Raw genomic sequence first — 27,015 nt, 5'->3', positions numbered from 1 at the left:
TTATCAAATAATAATGATTGACTTGTCTTTAATCACTCATCTTAAGTTTCTCCTTTATTTTTTCTAACATGTCTGTTTGCTGCCTGTAAAAGATACTAACTTCACTTTTGGAGAAATGATGACTGTGCATGAACTGGTAGCAAGCAGAACATGGATAAGTGATAGCACTTACTGACTTCTACCAATTTCTGGGTGTGCCTCAATCCACGCCTGAAAGAGGAAGGGAAATGGCACTGATGGGTGTGTGATTGTACTCTGACCTTTTGTTTGTTGAAACTGCAGAGTATTGATTAGCATCTATACTTCCCGTGAGGATTTGTTTTTTATATTCCATACATATCTTTTTGTTTTCCATTTAATATTTTAGTAATACATGTCTCCACTTTCAGGTGGGTTTTTTTTGCCTTTGTTTTTTTGTGTGTGTTAAAACTCAAGCTGTTAAGCAGGATAATTTCTTTCTGTATCTTCCTTTAAAAAAACATATTTGGGGAAGGAGAATTTTCTTAAAGGGATTCAGTATAAAAAAACCCAATGAAATTACCTGGTTCTTTTCAATTAGAAAATCACCTACAGCTCCAACATGGCAAGTATGGCTTTTTGTTCTCAAGAATATAAAACCAAATAGAGGACTAAGTGAGAACCCTTAGTCTCTACAGTGATTAACTAGACTGCATCTTTCTTGTGCATCTGTTCTGATTTATTGCATCAGTTTTCCAGATTTCAGTTGGTTTCTTAGTGTGGTTATTGGGGTTGCATGTAATATCCTTTTTAAAGCTGTTACAGTTTATTTTCTTTAATAAGTATCACTCAAGGAGTTTGTATAAATATGATTGTGCAGTTGAGTTCTTTGTAATTTTGCAGTCTGTGCATTTTCTTAAGGAATCTTTGCAAAAATTCTGAATGATTTAAAAGTTTAGGTCCTTCTCCCTAAATCTGGAAATGTCATGGAGCTCACTTCTCTCATTATGTGAGTCCTTAACTGTACGAATTGCTGAAGCAAAACCAAGGGTTGTGTGAAGTGCATGGACAATCCCTTCTGCCTTAAAAATCTGCAAATTCATAAAAAAACAAAAAGTAACTTACCAGAAGGTCAGGAGTGATTTTTTTGTCCTGAACAAATGCATTCCATCTGGAATCAGCAGTCTTATGTTCTTATAGACACATTTTTCTTTTTGCACCTAATCCCAAAATGATTGTATAGTTGTTAAGGAATGTGTGCTGGCTACTGCATTCCAGCAGCAATAGTACAGTGAACTGATCTATTGTGTGTGGCGTAACTCTATAAAGGAGTAACGAGTGCTTGTAGTTAATGTTATATTCAAATTCTCATTACAAACTTTCTGTTATGTTTACTTTCCCGAGGCTTATTCCTTTCTCAGAGGTGACTAAGTTGGAGCAGCTCTCTAAGGAGTACAGTGTGTGGAGGATGATAAACGGGATGCTTCATCTGCCTGCAACTTTTACTTTTTTTTCAGTGTTGGAACAGCTGGTAGTAGAAAGCTGAAAATTGTCATGAAAATAGCCCTCATTGAGAAGTCCTTTTGAGTGCTGCAGTGAAAATTGGTATTGATTTGACCAAGTTTTGACCCTTTGCAAATTGCACGCTCTGCATGCAGAGAGTTTTCTCACTTGCTCATCTTGTAAAGTAGGCATCTAAAGACGGTGCTGTCCTCTGTAGCTGTGGTTCTCTCTCTTAGGCTTTGTCTGAACTCACCAAAGGTTGTTTCATGTAGTTGATTACTGCACCCTCATTGCTGCCAGCATCATGTGTAGTTCCTTCCTAAATTTGTGCTGTCAAAATGTGGGATTATTTGCTTATTTCTTGAATTATGGTTTGCTTGTTTGTAAGCCTGGATCGTTTCAACAGAACCAGTTAGATGAAACTGTACAATCATTGTAGCAAATGGTATTCTCTACCCAGGAGATAGTATTGATTAACTTGGGAAACAGTGCTTAAAAGGGGGTTGTTGCAGTTGGAATAGTGCATCTAGCTCTCTACATCTGCCACGTGATTTCGTATGTATAGGTGCAGTAGGGTGATGAGAAGGTAGTAAAAGACAGGAAAATCTGGAGTTTCTCTTTGCTTGTAGGCATTCTAGGTAAGCAGTGGTACTGTGGTGGTTGTAGTGAAATTACTTAGTAATGCTGGATTTTAGAATTCTAATATCACTAGAGAAATAAGGCTGTACAAGTAACTCCAGCAATACCATACACTGCTAGCAAGCTTGTCATACAGCCATGAGCATCCTGTTGTGGGAGTTGGATTTCTGTGCAATGACAGTTATCTTTTGTCTGTGGATACATGTAGATTTGTTGTCAGTGCTTATTTGATTAAGAGGAATTGTGGCACACAGGAAAGCTCCACTTCGTCTGTCATAAGAGTGACACATTCACTCAGCAGTAGCATTTGTCTTCTCTTTTACCAGGGAGAAAATGGTATCTTTTAAAAAAAACCTTATATAAAAGAAAATTAAGCCTTCCTTAAGGCTAGCCATATCTAAAATTACTTCTGTAGGAGGCCACGGCAATTCCACTTTGGTTTCACACATCTGGGAATTAATAAAGTGTCAGAACTTTAGATAAGTACATAAAAAGTGAAAGGAGACATTAATAGTGTTCTGAATCAAGTCTGCTCTGCAGATTTTAGCTATGTATCTAATTCCATAATTCATCCAAAAGTTAAAATTAGAACCTGAAGATTTGCAATGCGCATACAGTTGTTCATGATAGATGGTTATTCAGTTGGTGGAAAGCAGTCTGTCATTTTCTGTGAGCATCTTCAAAACCAGCTGAAAGCAGAGAGTAATGTCTGTGCTGAGTGTTAAGGAGTTGTATGTGTTGGCTTTTAGTGTTGTCCATTTCTGATACACAGTGAGTTTTATACTTCACCGCTAGTCTTGCTGAAGTGAAACAGGCATGGAATGGAACAAAATTCTGCTTGTGAAATTCTGTGCCCACCTGTACTTCAGATCTCGCTGAGCATTTCTCAATTAAAAATAGGTAGGTATTTTTTAATTTCTGTATCTGTAAGTGTGGACTGAAGAAAACAGCTAATTCCACAATTTGAGAAAGAAGGAATGACTATTGTGCTGTTGGGATCCCTAGTAAGTTTGATAGGCATCCTTAATTTTAGAGTGTATTTTCAAGGTATGTGCTAATATACAAGACTTACAGCAATCTTTTTAATGATAAAAACTTAATATAAAAGTAATTGCCTACCATACTACATAATAACAGCCATTAATACAGAAATCTAGTGTGGTCAAATTACATTTCAAAACGATAAGCTTCTCTTGCATTCTCAAAGAGCAAATGGCATCAGATACACATCATATCAGAGCAGCTGAACAGCTTTCCAGAGAGGACACAATATGCTGGGCTCCAAGGAATGGCATAGATAGGCCTGCAAAATCTGGAAAACTGGTAACTTGTTTTCACTACTGTAACAAATACCTTCTGCCTGGAGTATCAAGGTGCATTTCAGTCTTGCTCCATAGCAGCATCTGTAGTAATAATTTGAAAACAAACACAGAACCTATGTAGAATTGCTTTTCACATTAAAAATTCAAGCAGATTCGTTTCATTGCTGGCTTTTGACGATTTTCAAAATGCCGAAGAATTATAGGAGCCTCAGTGACATCAAGTTTCAGGGAGATTTCAATATGTATACATGATATAAAAAGCCTATAATCTTGCTGGCATCATGGAAATATGATGACTGGAGTGTTGGTGACTGGAGTGTTGGAATGGAAGGATACAGGCTCTTCAGGAAGGAACAGGGGAGACAAGGATGTGGTGTCACCCTCCAGTGACAAGCTGGAGTGCATGGAGCTCTGTCTGGGGATGGATGAGGAACTGACCGAGAGTTTATGGCTCAGGATCAACCATCCCGATATCTGTTGGAGAAACAACACAGCAGAGTGTAAGCTGTGCAGGAGGTTCCAGGAGTGTACGGGTGGTAACTTCCTTCAAGTGACTGAGGATCCAATGAGGAGAGGTGCTGTTCTCACCAGCAAGGAGGGGCTGGTGGGGAATGTGAATGAAGCTCAGAGGTTCACATTGCAAAGCTTCACTTTGTAGCCAAGGCTGCAGTGACCATGAAATTGTGACGTTCCAGATCCTTAGGGAGGTGAGGAGAGTGCACAGCAAGCTCACTGCCCTGGACATCAGAAGAGCAGACTTCGGGCTGTTTAGGCATCTGCTTGGTAAAGTACCATGGGATAAACCCCTGAAGGGAAGAGGGAAGTGGTCTAGTGGAAGTTGTCCCTGCCTGTCATAGGAGGATTTGAACTAGATGGTCATTCATGTCTTTTTGAACCCAAACCATTCTATGATTCTTTTGATTTTTTCCTTTGGCCTCGCTCAATCTTCTAGGCAGTGCTTGGTTAGTTGTTTTAGGGTCTTCAATCTGGAAATCTGATTTTGAAAGAAACTGAACATTTTTAAAAAGTTACTTCATAAGAACACACCGTCAGAATTTCAGAATGTTGCAGTTCTACAAAGTTAAAATGGCTTTTCCAGGCAGTATTAAGACTTGTGGTTCTGTGCGGAGAGAAAAAATGTCTTGAGTGTGGGTTTCTCTCCACCTGCCCCCATCTAAAGTCTTTGTTGCACAAAGGTATAATCCTTAGCATTTCAGTCTTTTTATGGAATATAAATTTGATGTTGCACTTTGGTCTTTGTTTTTCAGTCTTCACTCAACTGATTTTGCATAAGTGCAAGTAATTTATTGTTTGTTAAGGATAAGAATCCATCATATTCTATGGTGCCTGTTTAACTACTCTTTTCTGTTGCCTAAGAACAGACAAGGAGAGCTGCAGTCCTGCAGGGGGTATTACAGAGGTTTGTTTTCCTTTCCTTTCTGTTATTTGAAAGAAAGTTAAACTTGTCCATTGTGTGTTTGCAAGTGCTTTGCATTATGGATATTTATATGATAGGTTCTCACTGCTTTCTGAACAGATGCAGGGCAACCAAATGTTCATACATTCAGTCCATATTTTAGCAACTACAGTGTCTGATATAATTTTGGAAGCATGTGAACATCTTCCACTGGCAGGAAAAGTTGAAACCATATGAATATGATCTGCTGTAGTCCAAGGAATGTTGGTCTGTCAGAATATGGAGTGGGAAGTGATCATGGAAGTTGTACTGTCCATTCCACAATTACCAGAGAATTTTAAGGGGGAAAAAAAACAATAAACCCCAAATCAAAAACCAAACCAAAAACCGTAGAATAACACATCAGAAATGTGACAACTCAGAACTGAGTCTGAACAAAGATAATGCAACATCAGTATTGGATATTGCTGTAAGCGTCTCACGTAAGAGTGGAAAGGGTCTCTTTGGTTTCTGTGTTCTGATACCTGCTGTGTAAGGTATCCATCATAATCTCATTATACTTAAATATATTCTAGAAAGAGTAACTTTAAGTATTGTTCCCTTTTGATATAATTTAAAATCAGTCTCATTTTTTTAAAATGTCTGCATAAAAATTTCTATTCATTAGCTAGCTAGTAAATGAAAAAGTAGACTTTAAAAGTAATAGTTAATTCAGTTGGTTTTTAAATTGTCATGCATTGTACCGTAAGTTTTAAGCATCTATTTCTAGCTACTGATTTCTAGTTTAAGCCTTGTAGATTAAATTTCAACTAAAAAGAAAGTAAACAGGAGGTCATATTTATTAGGCAGTTCTTGGACAAGATTACACGTATCGGTGTGTTCAGATGTGTGGGCTACTTATTCTAAAATCTCAGCTTCCTGACCATTGAACTTCTTCATGACATTTCCAGGCTCTCTTAAGACTTGTGGTGTTGTGCTGAGAGGAAGGATGGCTTGAGAAACATGTAGTTTGTTTTCTACTACTTGCTTTTGTGATTCTCCACGCAGGTCTTGTTATTAGTAGAAAAGCTAATGCTTTGTATGTATGGTACAGACCTTTTGGTAATCATAATCTACCAGAAACTTTTCTGTGGTGTTCTTTAATGTTCTGTCACATACTGTGTATTGAGGCAGAACACTGGATAGATCTTACCTTCTTTAACTATACTGCACTTTCAATTTAGTTTACTTATTATTTGTATGGTGTATAATGCATGTTGCTTTGCCCTTTGCTAAAGGCAGCCATTTGTTGTTGCTTCTTCCTCTTTGTTCAGTGGCACATGGATTTTACATAAAGGATTTGCCTCAAATGATTTGGAAATAGCTGTTTAGTTAGTATGTGCTACAGTTAGTCAAAGTTCAGTTAAGTGTTAAGAAGTAAGGGACTGTCCAGCATCTTTAGATGCATGGTCTCCTGATAACTGTAGTCAAGTTGTAATGCCCAATTACAGTTATGTGCATCATAGAATCATAGAATCGTTAGGGTTGGAAAGGACCTTAAGATCATCTAGTTCCAGTCCCCCTGCCGTGGGCAGGGACACCTTACACTAAATCATATCACCCAAGGCCTTGTCCAACCTGGTCTTGAACACTGCCGGGGATGGAGCATTCACAACCTCCCTGGGCAACCCATTCCAGTGCCTCACCACCCTAACAGGAAAGAATTTCCTTCTTATATCCAACCTAAACTTCCCCTGTTTAAGTTTTAACTCGTTATCCCTTGTGCTGTCACTACAGTCTGTAATGAAGAGTCCCTCTCCAGCATCCCTGTAGGCCTCCTTCAGACACTGGAAGGCTGCTAGGAGGTCTTCACGCAGCCTTCTCTTCTCCAGGCTGAACAGCCCCAACTTAACGCTCCTTTTGATGCAGCCCAGGATACGGTTGGCTTTCTGGGCCATACCTGTATGTTATATTTAGTACAGTTTATCAAATACCCAGTGCTTGTGTGTTCTGAATTCCGTGCTTGAATTTAAAGTTCACCTCCTACCCCTGTTTCTTTCTCACAGAAGTGGCCTTTTTCTCTTACTGGCTTGACCTAGCTACTTATGATTTTTATTTCATTTGGCTACTCTTTAAACGTTTGCATTCTTGCGTTTTGGGGTTATTTACTACCCATCAGTTACTTTTTATCCTATTTATCATTTGGGTGCTTTTTATTTTTTTCCATATAGAATATCCAGATTCACAACCTTTATGATAAAGACGTTTTTAGCCCTGTTAATATAATTTTAGCCGAAGAAGGCCTTTTACAGAGTTACGGTCCTTCTCTTAAAACCACTCTCAGTAAAATTGTTCCTGTTTTTGTTTCAACTGTTGTAAGTTGATCACGTCTGCTCATGGCTCTGTAATCAGGCACTTGGCACTAAAGTCAGCTAAAATGTACTTGGAGACAGAGCTGTGAGAGAAAGGCATGCAAAATGACCAAAGAACAGAAAACATGCCGTTCTTTGCTGCGTGGCCTCTGGACTTCATGTTTAACACATCCTCCAGCAGGTAGTCGCTCCCCATGCTTTTGCTTAACGTAGCTGTGGCTGGTTTCTTTGTTCCTACTGTAGTGGATAGTACTGTCTATTCGTCTTCTGCAGACCCTGGACCAGAGGCTGGAACAACATGAGCATATGCAGTGCTGCTCTGGTCTCCTCCCATTTTGCACTGCTACAAATCGCTATACTGGGTGATGGGCAATGCCGTATGTGCACAGACCATATGGTATTTTCTCCTCTATCTACAGGTGGAGTGTTCGTCATAGATTGTAAAATTTGCTATATGTGTGGAAGTTCAGTTTTCCTTTTGGAAGCTGCTTCTGTTTGCTAGAATTAGAGATGTGTACTTACATGGAAAACATGCAGTATCGCTAAACAATTATTGATAGTAAAGGATGTGACATAATGCTGCAGATTCACCTGAAGATAGCCCTGAAAAGGAAAACATGAAAATGATGTCTAAATACTTATTGTGATACTTCAATATCAATATCTAAATACTTCATTTCAAGAAATGAAACTTGTTGGTCATTTTCATTAACATCAGTATGTGGAATGAAGCTTCGAAAAGTTGCCTCCCAAAAAATTACATTTTCATGAGCACTGAATTTTGCCTTTAAACAGGGAAAGCATACTAAATATGTGCTAATTATGAGTTTTGCAGTGGCTTGACTGCTAACCTGAGGTCTGTATCCTTATCCACATTCTACATTCTTTGAATTCATCTAGGTATAATATTTTTAAATGTTTTAAACAGCAGATGTGCATTGCTTATAGATTTGTGTAAATGTTGATGCACTGTATACAAAGTATGTCTCCCATACGATGATCTGTTGACATTATTCTCTGTTGCTTAGCTTCAGACAGTAAAGTCATGACATGTGCTGCTGTTTGGAGGATGCCGAAGGAATTGGAATCAGGCAGTCATGAATCCCCTGATGATTCATCAAGCAACACTCAAACCCTGGAGCTACTCTGTCACCTTGACAACACAGCCCATGGCAATATGGCCTGGTAGGATTTTGCATATTTTATACTACTAGAAAAAGCCTAAAGGATAGACCTGTACTGTTAGTTTTGTGCAGATTTATATTGTAAGAGTTATGCTAGGCACTTTAAAACCATTCCATTAAAAAAAAAAAAAGGTACAAATTGGATTTTTAGCCCCAGATGTTTCATAGATTAAAATCATTTATTGTAGTCCTGCAAACACATATGGAGTAACAGCCTGTGTACTGTTTTAATGTGTTTCTCTCCACCTGCCCCCATCTAAAGTCTTTGTTGCACAAAGGTATAATCCTTAGCATTTCAGTCTTTTTATGGTATATAAATTTGATGTTGCACTTTGGTCTTTGTTTTTCAGTCTTCACTCAACTGATTTTGCATAAGTGCAAGTAATTTATTGTTTGTTAAGGATAAGAATCCATCATATTCTATGGTGCCTGTTTAACTACTCTTTTCTGTTGCCTAAGAACAGACAAAGAGAGCTGCAGTCCTGCAGAGGGTATTACAGAGGTTTGTTTTCCTTTCCTTTCTGTTACTTGAAAGAAAGTTAAACTTGTCCATTGTGTGTTTGCAAGTGCTTTGCATTATGGATATTTATATGATAGGTTCCCACTGCTTTCTGAACAGATGCAGGGCATACCATAAGTTTTAAGCATCTATTTCTAGCCACTGTTTCTAGTTTGATCCTTGGAGATTAAACTTCAACTGAAAACAAAAGTAAATTAAAGGTCATATTTATTAGATGGTTCTTGGGCATTATTGGAGAGATCATTGTATTCGGAAGTGTATTGTCTGGGCTACTTTTTTTCTAAAATCTCAACTTCCAGAATGTTGAATTTCTTCATGGTAATATCTATTAATTCTTTCCTGCTCATTTTCATATGAATACTTCCGTTTATAAGTCTTTGTTATTTAAAAAAATCCCTTTTTATTGTTAAAATATTTTGATAATTAGTTTCCAAAATAGTTGGGAATATTATTTTTTGTTTTAATCTTCACTGTTTACTCCTTAAGATTTGTACTTTTTGTCTTTTAATTTTCCATAATCTGTTTCTGTCTGATGCTGGGATGCCAGAACTCTGTGTGATAGGCTGATCACCAGAGGAGAAATGGGGGTATATTACTGCTTTGAATCAGGATGTGAATTTATGTGAATGCCAAAATGAAGCTTTTATTTTTTCTCTAATATAGCTTTTAGGAAGTTCATGTGCAGTGTTGTTTCCTGTTGTCTGACTTTGTTCCGTAATAGCGCTCACAATTTTCCTCTACAGTTTAATATCCATTCTATATATGTGTATATATGCACATAAAGATCTGAAAATGTCCTCTGTTATAGAGAGATGAAAAGCATAAACAGAACACTTGGCATTAGCGCCCCTCACATCATCTCAGTCAAGCACAGCTGAGTTAAAGGATCTTGTTCTAGAGCAGGCTTTTCTATTCCTTCCTGAATTGTAGTGGAAACATTTCACATGAATGAGTAAAACAAACTTTTTTTGCTGAATGTGTATCACTTATAGGCCATGTCCCACTGAGTGGTGTGTTGACTACCAATAGCAACTTAAAGATTCTTTTCTATTACACATTTTAGATGTTTTTTCCAAACATCTCCAAAATATGAGACTATTTTATGCACTTATGGTACAACTGTCATTGTAACCAACCATAAATCAGAAAAGCAATTTTCCTCAATGCAAAGTGTAAATACTTTTGAAACTTCAATGTCAGACCAGCATTCTAGTGTACACAATCGCTTTGTATGAGATCAGCAGTGGTCTGGCATCATGCACTTTCAGTAAGAAGGGCAATGCTTATTTTGGCTCTGTTATTTGCCTTACCATTAGAGCATTCTTCTGTACATTTTACTCTCAAGACACAGGGTGAACGCTGAACCCAGGGTTTCAATGTGGCCACATGCATTTTTAAGGAGGTTGTCTAATCCACAGAGTGCAGTAGAGTGACATACCAGGTCTGCTTGGTTAAGGATGGAAAAGTTTGGAAGTGATTAATCAGAAAGCATGCTTAAAAAAAGAAAATAAAAAAAAAAAAGGGAGTAAAAACATACAACGGGCTTTTATCGCATCTTTATATACTGGGCAGGGCAGAGTGTTGTAGCTGACAGTACAGTTTAGAGATGCAGGGTGTGATGATCTCAGCCTTTGTGGCACCTGCTGTGAACTTCTGTGATTCCAGACAGTAGCTCATGGGAAGGTATTTTGTGTGTCTCGGCATCTATAGTGCAGTTGCTTTACAATGTTCATGGATCTGGGTTGCAGATCTTAAGTAACTGAGATTTGACTATAATTAAAAGGAAAAAGCAAAACTATTGAAAATGCAATTGGCTATACACTCTGATCTCTGAGACATTACAGGCAAGTGGAAACAAAATGTGCTTTTCTACAGTTCTATTTTATCTGGATTGTGTGAGATACTGTGTTTAAAAATTAAGAGAAACTTTTTGCTTTCAGTTACTGAGATTGTTTACTACCTCTAAGCTTTGCATCTGGAACCCACTAGAATTTTTATTCAAAATCTTCTATGGCATAGAGAGTTCAGAAAATTAAGCAGATGCTTAAATTAAGCAAATGAGTAGGCCTATTCATTGCTCTCTGTGGTTCAAGTGTAAGACTTTTTTCATCCCCTATCTGCTGTTCCTCATGTGAGCCAAAATGCAAAGATTTTGAGTGCAAAATTCCCATGTGAATTACTTCCAGAACTACAGAGATACATGGGCATTTTTGTGCTTGAAAGGAGAAAAAAAGCTACTGCTATACATTTGTTTTGTTGATAGATGTATGTATTCACAGTGTTACACATATATAACCGTAGGTATGTTGCTTTGTGCAGTGTTTTAAGTTTCAGTGTGTATAGAAACCTGCCATTTGGGTATCTTTCAAGAAGCAGTCCGAGGTACAGTCTGGATGGGAGAGGCTGAGGAAACATGACCGCAGTTAATGAGATTTTGATACTCCTCTGAGTGCAGCTTGGAGGAATTTCTAAAACTGTGTCTGCTAAAATCCTAAAGTCTTCTGTTTTAGAAGTAACTTACTGTCTACATCTTCCTCAGTTTTCCCACACTTTTTTGATAGTAGTCTTGGCAGAGTAGTACTCAGCAGAGGGTACTACAGGCGGTGAGAGAATGTAATCTGTGTAATCTGTGAGATCCTGAACTTGGAACTCAGCCGGGACTACTTCTTTTGTCAGAAGTAAAGCTGAAGGTTCTCCTCTTGCAATGTGCTGGAAGCAGGCATGCCTATATCTGCTTAATATCCTAATTTTGCTTTCCAAGTTTGGCAGGCATAACATACTGCTGACGCTGCTCAGTAGCAAGGTATGTGCTTCAAAAGAGTAGGGAAAAGTGAACTAGTTTGGTGGTTCATGGAGTAAATTTGGAATAAAATAAAAGCAAAATAAGTAAGGGAAGCCTGAAAGGTGTGGAATGAAGGATTCAGGTTTTGTATACAAAACAGTAGTCAGCTGCCAAAAAAGGTTGGAAAGGGTGTTAGGAATAAAGATAGATCACTTCGTTAAGCTCCTCTACTTGCTGAAGCTGACTTTTTTTTTTTTTGTATCCCACTCAGTCAATCCTGAGTATGGATTTGCAGATATTACCACATCTAAGAGAAGTTAGAGAGGAAGAGAAATTATAGGTTTTTTTAGAAGTCACAGATGTTTCAAGAACTCCAGGTAGCTTATCACTAAAATATTAAACTGGAATTTCGAATTCACAAAGGAGAAGGTTGCTATAAATGAGCTATTCCCACAGATTTTGTATGTACTTACATGTACCCATGTATATTTCACCTATGGTCTCCAAATAGAGAAGTACTGAAAAGTACCTTGGCTGTGTGGCTGCACAGTATGGAGCAACCTCTTTAAGGTCGGCTTTGTACCAAAGCACAGATTTTCTGTAACAGTCCTTTCAGCTTGAATGGAAGATTACTTTATTTAAAATACGTAAAGTACTATGCATAACATTATTGCTTCAGTTTCATCATGTTCATCAGTGGAATGAACATGCTTAACTCTCACCTGATGAAAGTTAAAACACATCTGTAATTGATGCCCTGACAACAGATAAGTGCATTCCAGAATTGAGATCCAGAAGCATTTTACTTATTCTTTCTGGCTTTTACAATAGTATTTAAAACATTGTCAACATTTAAGAATAATTCTTCCACACCTCGTTCATTCCATGCATTTACGTTCTCCATCAGTCACCTCTGATATTACAAAGATGAAGTACACAGAAAAGTTTTTTTTTTTTTAATTTACTATATGATAAGTGTTTTCACTGGGCTGCTGTCATGGTTTAAGTTTATCAGTCACTCTCCCCTCTACAATCTCATTCTTTCTAAAATAGTAAAAATTTTAACTGTATTTTATGTGCCTCTCCTTTCACTTCTCCCTTCTTAATTCTGTGTGGTATCTTCAGTTCTTTACAGGATTTTGCTCTTTTGAATCTTTGATTATCCTTTATTGTAAATAAATCCATGTATTATATATAAATGCATATGTTCAACCATTTGTTGTCTCTTTCTCACATTTTCTCTCCCATTTTCCCCTTTTATCCTCTAAAATGTGTCTGGAACCAGTAGAGTAATTTGTAACATTCATGTCTTTCATTCCCTTGAATGTTTTTAGTAATTTGGAGTAGTTAGTAGTGTGCAAGTTTAAAATGTTAAGGTATTCAGTGTAATTGTATATACTAAGGAATAATTGTGATTCATTAATTGGATAGTAAAATAGTAAATCCTTGTGTGCCAAGTTTATTTTGCTAAATTTTCATCAGAATTTGACTCTAGTCTTGTAAAGCAAAATCTGACATAGAAGCAAGTACTAAGGGAAACATATGCTGTGTTTAATGTATACGAACTTGCTCTATGTGTTCACTTAGCTTATGACCACTTCTGATAATTTCAATAGATTTCATACATTACAATGAAAATTAGTTTGGGTTAAGTCTTTGCAGTTGTCTGTGTTTACCTTGGATTTGTAAATCATGATACAGAAAACAGTACAGAAACTGTGTTACTCTGCAAATAAAAAATGAGTTTGCAGAGTACAATTTCACTTCTTACCAACTTGAAAGTAATTTTTCACTTCAGTTTTCACCATGCTGTCATATTCCCTGGTTTTACTGCCAAATTAGTTGAGATTTTTCCCTACCAAAAGAAAACTCAGTTATTTTTAAAAGGGTTTGTTTTTTTTTTTTTCCTGTATGTAATGCCCCTCTAGCTATTCTTAGCCCTAAAAGAATTAGTTGCAGTCTGCCTCAACTGATTTTGCTGGTGAAATAGGTACCAGCTGATTTTATTCCCAATTTTGGTGGAATTGCTTAAAAGGTTAGTGGGAAATGTAAATAAATAAATAAATAAATAAATAATGATGTTGCAGAACTGTGGAAAAAAATAGTTATGCAGGTGAATTTTAAATGTTCACAAGGAACTGGCTTTGAACAGGTGTCCCTGTTTTTTTTTGTCTCAGACTCCAGTTTGCTCTCCAAAATGCCATTAAGCATTTATTATTTAGACTATTTACTACTCAGAGTAGAATAACTTCCCTGTAAGTACTGTGCTTCCCTAGCATAACATTCTGGGATGATTGTAGATGAAGTAATATTGCTGACAGTTAACTTGCATGGTACTTAAACATTCACGGCTTTGAAATGTCTTTTGGATGTCTGCTGGGTGAAAAAAATGATCCTTGAACATTTGTAACGAAGTGCGTCTATTTGGTAAAATATATGTGAGAACTTAATGGGTGCACTGCAGCCTCAAGCAGTGCATCCAGACCAGTCTTCAGTCTTGGGCAGTGGTGATGGAGAGGTTGTTCAGTGAGGCCACACTAGCTAGAGTGCCAGCTACTTGCAGCCTGTTTACCTGAAATACTCTCAAGTATCCACAGTTACTGGATTAAGATTGTTAGAGGGTACTTTTGTGCCAGGTCTGTGTGTAAACCTTTATTGGTTTTGCTCTTCTTTTGAATAGAAGGAGTGGTAATTTTCCCCAACTATCAATGCAGATCCTAGGCAATCATAATTTTCTCCTTCTCACATGTTTCAGTTAATTGGCAAAATACACTCAGATGAATATTCTATTTCCCCCCTGCCCCCGTCTAACCATGCAGATGTCCCATTTGTTACAAACAGCAATAAATTAGCAAGAATTTGCTATATCCATGTTGCCATCTTTTGAAAAATCCCATAGGAAAAAACTCGGATTGTCCCCCCCCAGAGTAGATATATATCTCCTCTAAAATGAGTCTGCAGAGACTCCAGCTGTTTCACAAATAAACTTTTTTCAGCCCTTAATTTCACATTAATACATGGAAAGAGCTTTTGGCATCATATGGCCTCCAGAACTGAGTAGGACTTCTGCGTGACAGCTTCCTGTGTGCTTTCCTGCCAGACTTTCATACTATTAAAAAGTTTTTGTAGGTTTACCACCTTACTGATCTCTGTCAGACAAGCCAGTTAAATGTTTCTCTTATGACATGTCACATATCCATAATATCCACTTAGGTTTTTTTAAGCCCTGTTCAACAGAATGGAAATGGTGTCTGTGACAGCAGCTGCTCTATGAGCACAGTATGTTGTAGAACGATAGAGGTTATGTGACTTCTGTCCATCTGCTTTGGAAATGAATCCTAGCTTTTACATGCAGTTTTCCCACCTCCCTCATATTTCACTGAAGAAACTCGGATATGTGCTGGGGAGTTACATTCTTCTGTATGTGCTGTTCGTTGTATATAGCAATTAACTTTTGGTGACAGTAATCTGTCGTCAGTGTCTGCTTATGTGAAATGTGTAACTCCTTACTTTGAAGCTTTTTTCCTATTGTTGTTAAGAAAGGTGGTGAAAGCAACTTTTAATATTCACGTAGATCTTTAAACCGTACATGCTTTCCCAAACAGTTCTGATTTCACTCTTTGGACATATTTCATTTCCAAAGCATCTTGTCAATTGATTCTTTTTCTTATCAGTGGTAAGGTTTCAGCCCCTGAGTGAGTTGTTCCTAAAACTGTTAAGAATATTTGTCTGTACAATAGTATCTGCAAATCCTACAAGCAGATACATGGCCATACACTTAGTAAAATGTTTTTGGGTTATAGAGTTCAACAGGTGCCATAAACTGTGCTGCCAAAACACTGCATTCCTGAAGTAATTTAACTGCATATACTTTACACCTTTTGTTGTTGTAGGTATGTCGCCAAAAAACCCTTACAGCTGTAGTGCATTTTGCTGTCTGAGCACACGTACGTCCCATGGACTTGGTCTAAAACACTTGCAAAAGGCAAAAAGAACTTCCAGAATGTTTTAAATAGCCATTAAGTCCTCAGATATTTCAACCATCAGTAACAGTAGGATAATTAAAGGATAATTGAAATACTACTGTAAAATATGCATCATGGTAATGTCACAGAAACTTTAACAAAATGTGTTTACATAGACCTGTTGTATACATAGACATGTATTTAGCACCTGACCAATATGGGATGAAACAATGAAATTAAAAGGAGTTTTGTATTTGCCTTAAAGTATTACCTGTGAGTTTCTGCCATAGTATTTAAGTATTCTTGTTGTAAATAATCCAGTGTTCGTGTCTTGGCAGCAGTGACCATGGCATGGTGGAATTTAGGATCCTGAGAAGAGGGTGTAGGGCAAAAACCAAGCTCACAATCCTTGAGCAGACATTGACCTCTTCAGGGATCAGCTTGAGTAAGTCCCATGTGACAGGATCCTAGAGGGAAGAAGGGTCCAAGAAAGCTGTTTAATATTCAAGGATTGCCTCTTCCAAGCTCAAGAACAGTCTATCCCAACAAGCATGAAGTTGAGCAAAAATCTAGTAATATGCTGAATATGCTAGTAAGAGGCAGACCTTAGAGGAAACAGCAGTGTTTTAAAAAAAACTAGTGTACTTTTTTGTATCTTTGAAAGCAGAACTTTTTCTGGAAAGATGAATTAATGTTTCTCATCTGTCTGGAATAAATACATGTGACAACAAACAGGCAAAGTAAGCTTCGTAAGATTGTTAATCAGCTCTAACGGCTTGTCTGCAATACCAAATGAACATGGAGAACCCGCAGGACCTTAATAACACTGTGCTGCAAAACTGCTTTGTAGTATGGATTCCAGTTAGTCCCACCCATGAGATTCTTACTCTGTGGGATTTTCATCTGGGCTATCTCTCTGAACACAGGAGAAATAATTGGCTTCACCTGCAAGTCAGTGGGAAGAAATTAAAGATTTCTTAGGTTGTTGCAATCTGAAGAACTGTAGGTTGCTTTTGCTGCGCACTTTACAAGAACTGTCCATGTATAGAACTTGGATATTTTATTGCTTCACAAATAAACACAGAAAAATGGCTGACTGATGCCTTAAGTCTGAAAATGGTTAGTTACAGCTTGCTTTCTGTAAAGCAGGTCTTGCTGTTTAGTGTTTCACCTATTTGATTGCATAGGTTATGCTTTGCATCCACCAGTAATTACTCTTACTATGCTTCAAGTATGTACAGAATGTAGGTAACTTGGTTATATTGCAGACTAGAGATGTTAATTCCCGTTTATAGTGTTTTGTGACTTGAAATGTTACAGTGACAGTTTATCTCAGTTCAGCTCATATGTTGAGTCTGTATAATATATTTGTATGATTTTGCTTTGCTGTTTTAAGCGTTATTCTGTAAAGCCGTGGCCAGCCAGCCAGAAGTCTGAGATTGTTATGAACAACGGAGGTGTTCACCTGTTGATCACCACTTTAAATCATGAATAGCTCAACAGGAATTTAATAGTTGTTTCTACAGAATGGATATTTAGGAGCTCCTACTTAAAATCAGTAACTCCTATATTTGCTTTCTTGTAACAAATGTACTACCATGCTTTCTTTTAGATTGTGAATTCCTGTGATTCAGGCTGTCTATATAATGTTTACGTGTTCATAAATACCTTTTCAATGCTGACATTTATTTGGCCTTGTAAAGCAAGGATCACAATTCCTTTTCTCACTATAAATGTGTTTAATTGCAACTGTAGTAGGCAAGGAGATTAAGTGAAGTAAATACAAATATTAAGGATTATCCTTTAATATTTTGCATTCTGCTGTATGATTTTTTTTTTTTTCAAAAAGACTTTGGGGGGTTGCTAAGACTGTAGTATGACAATGTAGGGAAAAAAAAATTTCGAGACAAGTTCTTATTCTGAGTTGCCTCCTTTTTGGATACTCTTTGTATTTCTGAGTGTAAAAATAATTTAAAGGTCAGAATAAAGCCCATCTGTCTTTGGGGTTCTTGTCCAAAATAATCTTTAACTTCATTTCTCATTCTTCTTAGCAGCCTCTTAACTAAAAAGGCACCTAAAAAAAATTCACCTTGTCTTTCAGGTTTTTTTAGGAAGCTGTAGTTTTTTGTTTTACTGTGTCTTGGGAAGTTGGACACTGGATTATATCTCAGTGGCTGAGAATTTTGAGATAAAGCATAATTTACAAGTGCTTCCTGCAGCATGGACTTCAATGCACTGCAAAATAGCCAGAACTATTTTCATTCAGAAATGTGGCTCCTCTGTAGAGTATTTGTGGCAAGGGGTAAGAATTCTGTGTTCCAGGTTGTCCTCAGTCTAATCACCTTCCTCTTAGAATACATGTTCTAATCGTATGATTAGCAGAGTCGCCTTTGCATTTGAATCATTGTGCTGCAAAGAAGGCAGAATATTTGAGTCTATAACAGATGAATTTTTGTGATGGGCTGCATTGAGGCTGCAGGATGTTCTGCTGGGTTACCAACCGTTTGGGTGTATTTTCCATTTTGCAGTGCATGACGGTTTTCAGTCTAGCAGAATTTTTGCACTTCTAGAAATAAATGGTTGTCACTTCTGTAATTATGGTTAAGCGGTAGTTAATGTTTGCTTTGTCCAACAATTTCTGGCTGACTGCAGTTCACATCTATGAAAGTGTTTGCATGTTGCTTTATTCTTCTTTAGTCTATAATAGAGAGCTTTGAATTGTTCATTTGTAAAAGCTCAGTACGTTAATAAATGATGGTGTTAACTATCTTTTCACATAAAACATGGATAATAGTCCTTTCATGTGCACATTTGAGTGAATATTTTAAATTCTTTTTTTTTTCTTTATTAAGAAAACATTCTTTGTAGGATTTAATTTTTTTACCAAGAGCTACTAGCTAGAAGCTAATTTGAAGTATCAGGAGTCAGATGATAACAAAATAGGGTAAAAGGCAACAAATATAATTGCTTGTCTGCTGTTTGTAGATTATGTCTGGTGTTTGTAGATTATCTAAAGAGCAGCCATGAAGTTGACACTCAGTTTCTGAGTGGCAGCTGTGAATTTGACAATTATCTTGTCCATTTCCACAAACTGTAAGCATCAGCAATTGTTGGCACACTCAGGAAAATGGTATTGCCTGGTTTATCTGTTTTCCTTTTTTAAAGATTATCACCACCTCTGCTGTTTTGAAAGTTGTTCTAAATGAAAACTTCAGCTTTTCTAAAATTCATATCTTGCTTTGAAGGCCAGTTTTTTTTTTCACTCACCAGTGTTCTGTGGGCTTCTTTTCCTCTTCTTCATGATATTTCATGTTTAACATTCAGTCATAGCTACAAAATGCAGCAGAATGTGTTACGAAAAGTGATTTGAATAACCTCCACTTAGATTGTAAAATCTGAATGATCAGCCACGCCTGTAAAACAATGAGCTTTCATAAAAGACAAACAGAAGAAAAGCAGGCATCTCAGAAGGACAGAGGGAATGTGGAGAGACCTTTTCCTTGCAACGTATATCAGCTGGCTTATAATTGGCTCTGATTAGCACACTGTATTCAGCTATAATAATTCTTTACCTTGAAGCTCAGTGACACTTAAAGATGTGAAATTGCTTCCTACCTTTGAAAACATCAAAGAAAGTGCTTCCAATCTAGATTTTACAACTGGAAATTCAGTGATCAGTGCAGAAGACATGAAAATACATCAACAGGCATAAAGAGTATTGAACTCTGACTGGAAGAACTCTTAAGAGTTAATTGGTCAAACCAGATTTCATTGTCTATAATTAAAAATCTATCTCATAAATCACACCAAATACCACTTATATTTTCAGCAACATGTAAGAAAAATGATGGACTTAAATCAACTTAAAAATTTCTTAGTTTCCCATTCAGTTGTGTGGTGGCCCTGAAGTATTTGAATTTTGCTTTGGAAAACTGGATTGTGGAAAGTTAGCTGTGATCACATACAGCTTATAATACGTTAATTTTTTTATCCTGTTACATGTGTTCATAAATTGTTTTCATGACTTTGAAGGATCTAGTTGATGAATTCTTTTCTCCAAGTTGTGCCATACAACTTTAACAAGGAACACTTTTAAAACCAAGGTGGGCAATACTACAGACAAATCAGCCCAGTTTGAAGCAAATCATAGAATCATTCTAGTTCCATGCCCTTGTTAAAACACATTTAAAAACGTGGTGGTAGCTTAGTGGGCTAAATGAAGTGATTTTGTCCTAATTCAGGAGAGCTCATTACAAATTAACTTTTATAAGTAGTTCATTTCCATGGATTGACAACATAATAAAGATGTAGGTAATGGTTCCAGCAGAAGAGAGATGCAGAAGCTAATCCTTTGTTTGGTCTGCTCTGTTATACTAGGGAAAAGTTTGGTGGGTGAGGGGTCAGCCAACACACCCTTTTAGGTATAGTTCAAGCTGCTTCATCTACTTGGCTTTAATTATTTTTAGCATAGTTCTGTTTTCTCTGCATGCTCTTGCTTCTCTGTGGCAGCAAACAGGTGCAGTCTTTTGCCTGTATATCTAATGCTTGTTTTACTGAAAGTGCAGGTTAAAAAGCAATTAAACTGTTCACGGAAGAACCTGTCTTAGGGGAGGGTAGGAGTAATGCAAAATCTGGGATAAAACAGAAGCAGACATACTGTGCAGCACAAAGTTAGGAAGGTAGCTAGCAGCTGCCTAACACGGGACTCACTTGTCCAAGGCTACATCTATTCATGCAACTTCCTTTCATCTCCTCAGTCCAGATACTGAATTGATTCGTACAAAAAGTTAAACAGACTAGAGAACTTGCATCTAGTGATGGACTCTTGACAAACCTCAAGGGGTGGTACTTCATACGTGTACTGAGGATGACAACAACGTGTCGAATGCCTTTGAATAGCTTAAGTTTTTGTCTGGAGATGGGAAGAAGTTTCTCCATGTAGCTATTGATACTAAAGTTGTGATCTTCTGCCCTCAGATATGTTGTGGCACTCAATATAAGATGGTTAGGAGGTTGCACAACTTACTTTTAGAAGTGTTGGGTATGGAAGCCTATTTTCATCAAATTACAAGGAGTCTTCTTTTAACCTTACTGTTATCTTCAGTGAATTTATTAGTGTTATAGTGCATATATTTTGCTGTGCTGCCCATACTGACTGGCTTGAATATGCTGCTTCACATAGGTAGAACTAGAGGATGAGGACTTATTTCTTGCATTCCTTCATGTGTAGCGCAAAACTGGTGAATCACAGGTAAAATGTGTATGTTGACTGAGTCATGATGACAGCTGCTGAACTGGAAGAGGGTTGCATCAAAGCTATGAGGCTTATGATTTTTGGTGCATCTTCAAAAAGCATGCACAACATTACATATGAAGAACTTTGAGGTTTCAAGCTAAAGCACTTGAAATTGAATGTAGGCAAGGTCCATTTCTTGCTGCATTTGTATGCAGAATGATTGCTACAGGCATAGAATCACAGAATAGTTAGGATTGGAAAGTACCTGAAGATCATCTAGTTCCAACCCCCTACAATGACATAATCTCTGTTTGTTTTGCATAATCACTGATTCAGTATGCAGAATGGACAACAGATGGAGTAAGGATTTCAAGAAACCATCTTTTTACCATTAGATCATCTAGAGAACCTGGTAGCATTACTTTTTTTTCCTGATGGTTTTGGAAAGGATGTCAGAGGGTACTCAAAAAGGAAATGATGTGTACATTAGCACTGACTAAAAGATTTGATAAGCAAGTGTAAATTTGGTATCACATACCTTTTAAGTAACTGATGCTGCAGTAATGTTCATCTAGCATGTGTAAAAATTGCTAGATTGCTAGCTAATAACAGATTTTGTACTTAAAATATGGGTCAGATTTCAGCTGAAGAAATGCTGTTTAATATTTTAATATACTTTGGAGTAGATTAGATCCACAGCATTAAAATGGCTTTCTAGTGCAAATTCTGATTGGTTTTAATGTTAGGGTGTTTTTCTTTGTTTTCTCTTTCTGTTTTACAGTGTTATGTGGGAACCAATGGGAGACGGTAAAAAGGTGATTTCGCTGGCTGATAATAACATATTATTGTGGGATTTACAGGAAAGTTCAACCAAAGCTGTGGTAAGAATTTAAGAATTTTTAAGTTTTAAGTTTTTTTTTTAAACAAAGCATGACGTACTTGAATATAGTTCAAACAACAGCATCATTAGCGAATAATATATCTATAAAGCTAACATTATAAGCTATCTTATAAAATTATAAAATTATATGCTAGTTTATAATTTGCTAATATTTTAACTATTCTTTAGAAATACCTTGTTGCTTTTAATGTGGGTGGGGGAAATGAATATTCCATCAATCGTCTTGAATATGAGTGTTAGGGTGGTATTTTGTATCTGTTGCTAGTGATTAAATATTTTCCTTTTTCTAGAGTTCCCCTTACTTTACTGGTTTTACAGTGAACAATCTAGAATAAAACAATGCAAATTTGATAAATGCGTAAAAGGGAAAATTGGTGGTCAGTAAAGCCAAAAGTTATTGAATTCAGGTAATAATATATTAACTCATTGGTTAATACCATGCAGCCCTCTACATAATTTATCATCCTTGTTGTATACATAGGCATAATATAGATGTCTCTATTTACTATTCACTGTGTTGATTTCTTAGTATTAATTGAATTTAGTACTATACTACCTATTCACATTATTTCACTCACTGTTAAAGATTTCTTATTCAGGAACATATATAAAAAGGTGTCATTGGCATAATTTTCTGTCTAATTATGACGCCTCTTATAGATAAACAAAAAGGTTTGCTTATTTATGTATAATGACATAGATCATGTATAGAAAACTTTAAATGTTTCTGTACAAACTCATTTGGGTCAGTGTCCTTAAAAATGAAAATTGATTATGTCAAGGACATTATTATTCAGTTGGTCTATTGTCAGTTCTTGAATTAACTCGTCAGTTCAGGGTTAGTTTCGTTTCTTAGATGCTGCTGAATTAGATTCTTAGCAATTGCTTGAAGAGTCAAGACACTGTCCACAAACTCTTCGTGGTTGTACTGTCTGACTGTGCACAAATAGGTGAAGGCTTGAGTTGTTATTATTTTGTTAGATTTTCCATAGTGTCAGTGTAACACAATATAGTTTAATCCTTTGTGTTTATGATTAAGCCCTTTGGGTTACTTCACTAGATGAGAAAACTTAAAGTTTTTTTCCACCTGGAACTCCAGTCAGTGTTATGTTACCTGCCAAGGCTTCTTCCAAGTACTGTTTGTTAACAGTTGTTGAACTGATATTTAAAGTTTCTGAAGGCTGGCCTCCAGGAACTTGTTTGTGGCATCGGATCCACTGGATTTGTATTACTCCTAAGTTTGTCAGTATTCCTTTCCTAATGCCTGTATAACACACAGACCAAAATATGGTGTTCTGTGGGATGCTCTCTAGTGAGTATGTTACCAGTCTCTCTATATGTGGGAGTCTTGCAATGAATACCACTTTTTCTCATTTTATTTTGCTTGAGATTAATTTACTAAAATTTTGCATGTTACATCTTCCTTTTACTATTCTGTCGTGGTTTAAACCCAGTCAGGTAATTCGTTCACTCACCCCCCCCCCCTTCTTTCCCTCCCCCTACTCCCGGAGGGACGGAGAGGAGAATCGAAAAGAATGCAACTCCCACGGGTTGAGATAAGAACAGTTTAGTAACTAAGGTATAACACAAATCACTACTGCTACCACCAATGATAATAATGATAAAGGAAATAACAAGGGAAGAGAATACAACACCTCAGCACCAGCTGACCGATAACTCGCCCCCCAAGCCCGACCAAGCTCCGACCGATACCTCCTCCAACCCTGCCGTCTCCCAGCCCTTCTGGCTCACTCCCAGTTACATCCTGGGCATGACGTGCTGTGGTATGGAATACCTCTTTGGTCAGTTTGGGTCAGGTGTCCTGTCTCTGCTTCTTCCCAGCTTCCCCTCCTCCCTGGCAGAGCATGAGGCTCACAAAGTCCTTGGCCAAACCAAAACATCCTTGTTATCAGATCTGTTCCCGAGCCGAAAGTCAAAACACTGCACTGCACCAGCTACCAAGGAGGAGAAACATGACTGCTACTGCTGAACCCAGGACATATTCCTTTCCTCAGAATTAACCTCCTCACTCTGTCACACAAATATTTGTGAATTATTTCCTTTTTCTTTCCTTCTGTTGATAGAATTGGGATCTACAGAATTTTGCAGAGGACTAGACTCTTCAGCAATTTAATCTCAGCATGAATTTGGAAATCAGTATTTCTGTCCTCAAAGAAATGTTCAGTTTGCTGATCCTCTCAGTATTTCAGTTAGTGTTCCTTACCTAGATGTCATGGTTTAAGCTCAGCCACTCACTCTCTCTCTTGCTCCCCCACTTCCTCCCTCCTGCTCCCAGAGGGATGGCGGAGAGAATCGAAAGAATGTAACTCCCACAGGCTGAGATAAGAAACAGTCCAGTAACTAAGGTATAACACAAACCACTGCTGCTACCGCCAATAATAATAATGATAAGGGAAATAACAAGGGAAGAGAATGCAACTGCTCACCACCTGCCGACCGATACCCAGCCCAACCAAGCAGTGATCTAGCCCTTCCGGGTAACTGCCGCCAATTCTACATCCTGGGCTTGATGTGCTGTGGTGCGGCATACCTCTTTGGTCAGTTTGGGTCAGGTGTCCTGTTTCAGCTTCCTCCCGGCTTCCCCTCCTCCCTGACAGAGCATGAGACTTGGAAAGTCCTTGGTCAGACTAAACATGACTTAGCAACAACTAAAAACATCAATGTTATCAGCACTGTTCCTAGGCTGCAAGTCAAAAATGCAGCACTGCACCAGCTACTGAGAAGGAGAAAAATGACTGCTACTGCTGAACCCAGGACACTAGAATATCTTTTATTCTCTTACTTTTAAAGTATGCCTATACTGCATCAAATATTGATGCCAAAAGAAGGAATCCAGAAGGCAAAGTAAATGATAAACGAGCTAAAGGGATTTAAGCTGTAACATTTGTTATATGCTTATATTTGATCAAAGGAAACAAGAAAAAAAGATTCTGCATCAAAAACCCTGTTTTGTCTAATGAAGCTAAGACTATGGAATTAGATCTGTCAACCCCTGACTGACATCTTCATATAGGATCATTCTGTAATGTTTGATAAAACCTTATGTCATGGTTTAAACCCAATCAGGCAACTTGTTCACTCACTCCCAGTGTGTGGTGCTGGGCTGACAACAATCAAGGCCCCCCCCCCCCCACCCCACCGGGGCTCTCCCCTTCCCCGCTCCCGGAGGAACGGGGAGGAGGATCGAAAGGGTGCAACTCCTACGGGTTGAGACAAGAACAGTCCAGCAACCAATGTACAACACAAATCACCACCGCTACCACCACCAACAACAATGATAAGGGAAAATAACAAGGGAAGAGAATACAATACCACCGGCCAAGAAACGAGTCTCATGCAGAAGCCCGTGTCCTTCCGGGTAACTCCAAGTTACCCCCCACCCCGGGCATGACGTGCTGTGGTATGGAATACCTCCTTGGCTAGCTCGGGTCAGGCGCCCTGTCTCTGCTTCCTCACAGCTTCCCCTCCTCCCTGGAAGAGCGTGAGCCTCACAAAGTCCTTGGTCAGGGTAAACATCACTTAGCAACAACCGAAAACATTGGTATCGCCAGCACTGTTCCCGGGCTGGAAATCAAAACACAGCACTGCGCCAGCTACTACAAAGGAAAAACATGACTGCTACTGCTGAACCCAGGACACCTTAGTTTGCAGAAGTTAGGAATGTCATTTAGATTTTGCAGTTGGGCTCTCGAGAGACCTGATACAGAATTTGACTGGTTCTCTATATTTCTGTCTAAAATAATCTAGTATCTCATGTGAGTGTACTGTAAATTAGAATTGCTTGTGGCTAAAATTTTACCTGGAAATAACTGTTTACCATTATCACTCTTCTGCTCCAGCAATTTTGAGTTACTCTTTAATAGTACTTACCTCATCACTGAGTCTGTGACACTTTTAAAGTGAAGTTTAATAGTGAAAGTCTGTGGAAACTTGACTCTTGGAAGTCGAGTCAAGAGGCAAAACTCCAGGTATCTAGATCTTAAGCCAGGTGAATCTCTTCTAAAATGACTGGTATTGTTGCATTCCAGACAAATTTTTGTCTGTGAAAAAATTGTCTCACATATGTCTGTTGGTTCCTGAGTTAACCAGCATCCAGTTGAGCAAGACTGAGGAAAGCATGAGCATCTCTTTAAAATGCCTACCATAAACTTTCCACTAGTTAAAATGATGACAACCTGAAATCCAGGCTTAGAATCAACTGCTGTGTGTTTCTGAAATCTTTGAAGATTACTTCCTGCCTGAGAAATTACCTCCCTGTTAGAATCCATAGAAGGCTGAAAAACAATAACTGTTATTGTGAAGCAACTTTATATTTGAAAAAAATTGTGTAGAACTGACGGTTACAGGGAGTGATGAGGGAAAATAAGAAATGGTTCATTACTGAGATGGCTTTCTGTTAAAAAAAATACAAACCAAAAACCAACAACAAAAACAAAATGAAAAAAAAACCCAAGTAAACAAAATTAACTCTGTACCCCATCCTTTGCTTGCTGTTATACCCTGGAGGGAAGGAATGCCATCCAGAGGGACCTTGACATGCTTGTGAGGTGGGCTGATGCCAACCTCATGAAGTTTAACCATGCCAAGTGCAAGGTCCTACACCTGGGTCAGAGCAATCCCAGGCACAGCTACTGGTTGGGCAGAGAAGAGATTCAAAGCAACCCTGCGGAGAAGGACTTGGGGGTGTTGGTCGATGAGAAAATGAACATGAGCCAGCTTCAGTGTGTGCTTGCAGCCCAGAAAGCCAACCGTATCCTGGGCTGCATCAAAAGGAGCGTGACCAGCAGGTTGAAGGAGGTGATCCTGCCCCTCTACTCTGCTCTTGTGAGACCTCACTTGGAGTATTGTGTGCAGTTCTGGTGTCCTCAACATAAAAGGACATGGAACTGTTGGAACAAGTCCAGAGAAGGGCCGCGAGGATGATCAGGGGACTGGAGCACCTCCCGTATGAAGACAGGCTGAGGAAGTTGGGGCTGTTCAGCCTGGAGAAGAGAAGGCTGCGTGGAGACCTCCTAGCAGCCTTCCAGTATCTGAAGGGGGCCTATAGGGATGCTGGGGAGTGACTCTTCATTAGGGACTGTAGTGACAGTACAAGGGGTAACGGGTTCAAACTTAAACAGGGGAAGTTTAGGTTGGATATAAGAAGGAAATTGTTTCCTGTTAGGGTGGTGAGGCACTGGAATGGGTTGCCCAGGAAGGTTGTGAATGCTCCAACC

General features: G+C 38.1%; 1 protein-coding gene across 3 annotated transcripts in view; it reads left to right on the top strand.

Moving 5' to 3' along the window:
- The window catches only part of EIPR1 (EARP complex and GARP complex interacting protein 1), an 84,163-nt gene that overhangs the window by 35,116 nt on the left and 22,032 nt on the right, over positions 1–27,015 (top strand). For 2 of the 3 annotated variants that reach the window (XM_061460742.1, XM_061460743.1), the window contains exons 4-5: positions 8,219–8,375; positions 21,659–21,758. In XM_061460742.1, coding sequence (XP_061316726.1) covers positions 8,219–8,375; positions 21,659–21,758 — 257 coding nt within the window. Of the gene's footprint in view, positions 1–1,362; positions 3,001–8,218; positions 8,376–21,658; positions 21,759–27,015 lie in introns of all 3 variants that reach the window. The other variant, XM_061460744.1, reaches the window with a different exon arrangement.

This window comes from Pezoporus flaviventris, unplaced genomic scaffold, assembly GCF_033815535.1.
Source record: "Pezoporus flaviventris isolate CSIRO_AGI_PZ_B2104156 unplaced genomic scaffold, CSIRO_AGI_Pfla_v1 ptg000031l, whole genome shotgun sequence".
In the NCBI taxonomy this organism is placed as follows: Eukaryota; Metazoa; Chordata; class Aves; order Psittaciformes; family Psittacidae; genus Pezoporus; species Pezoporus flaviventris.
Note: the sequence above shows the minus strand (reverse complement) of the source record. Positions and strands in the feature narration are given on the sequence as shown.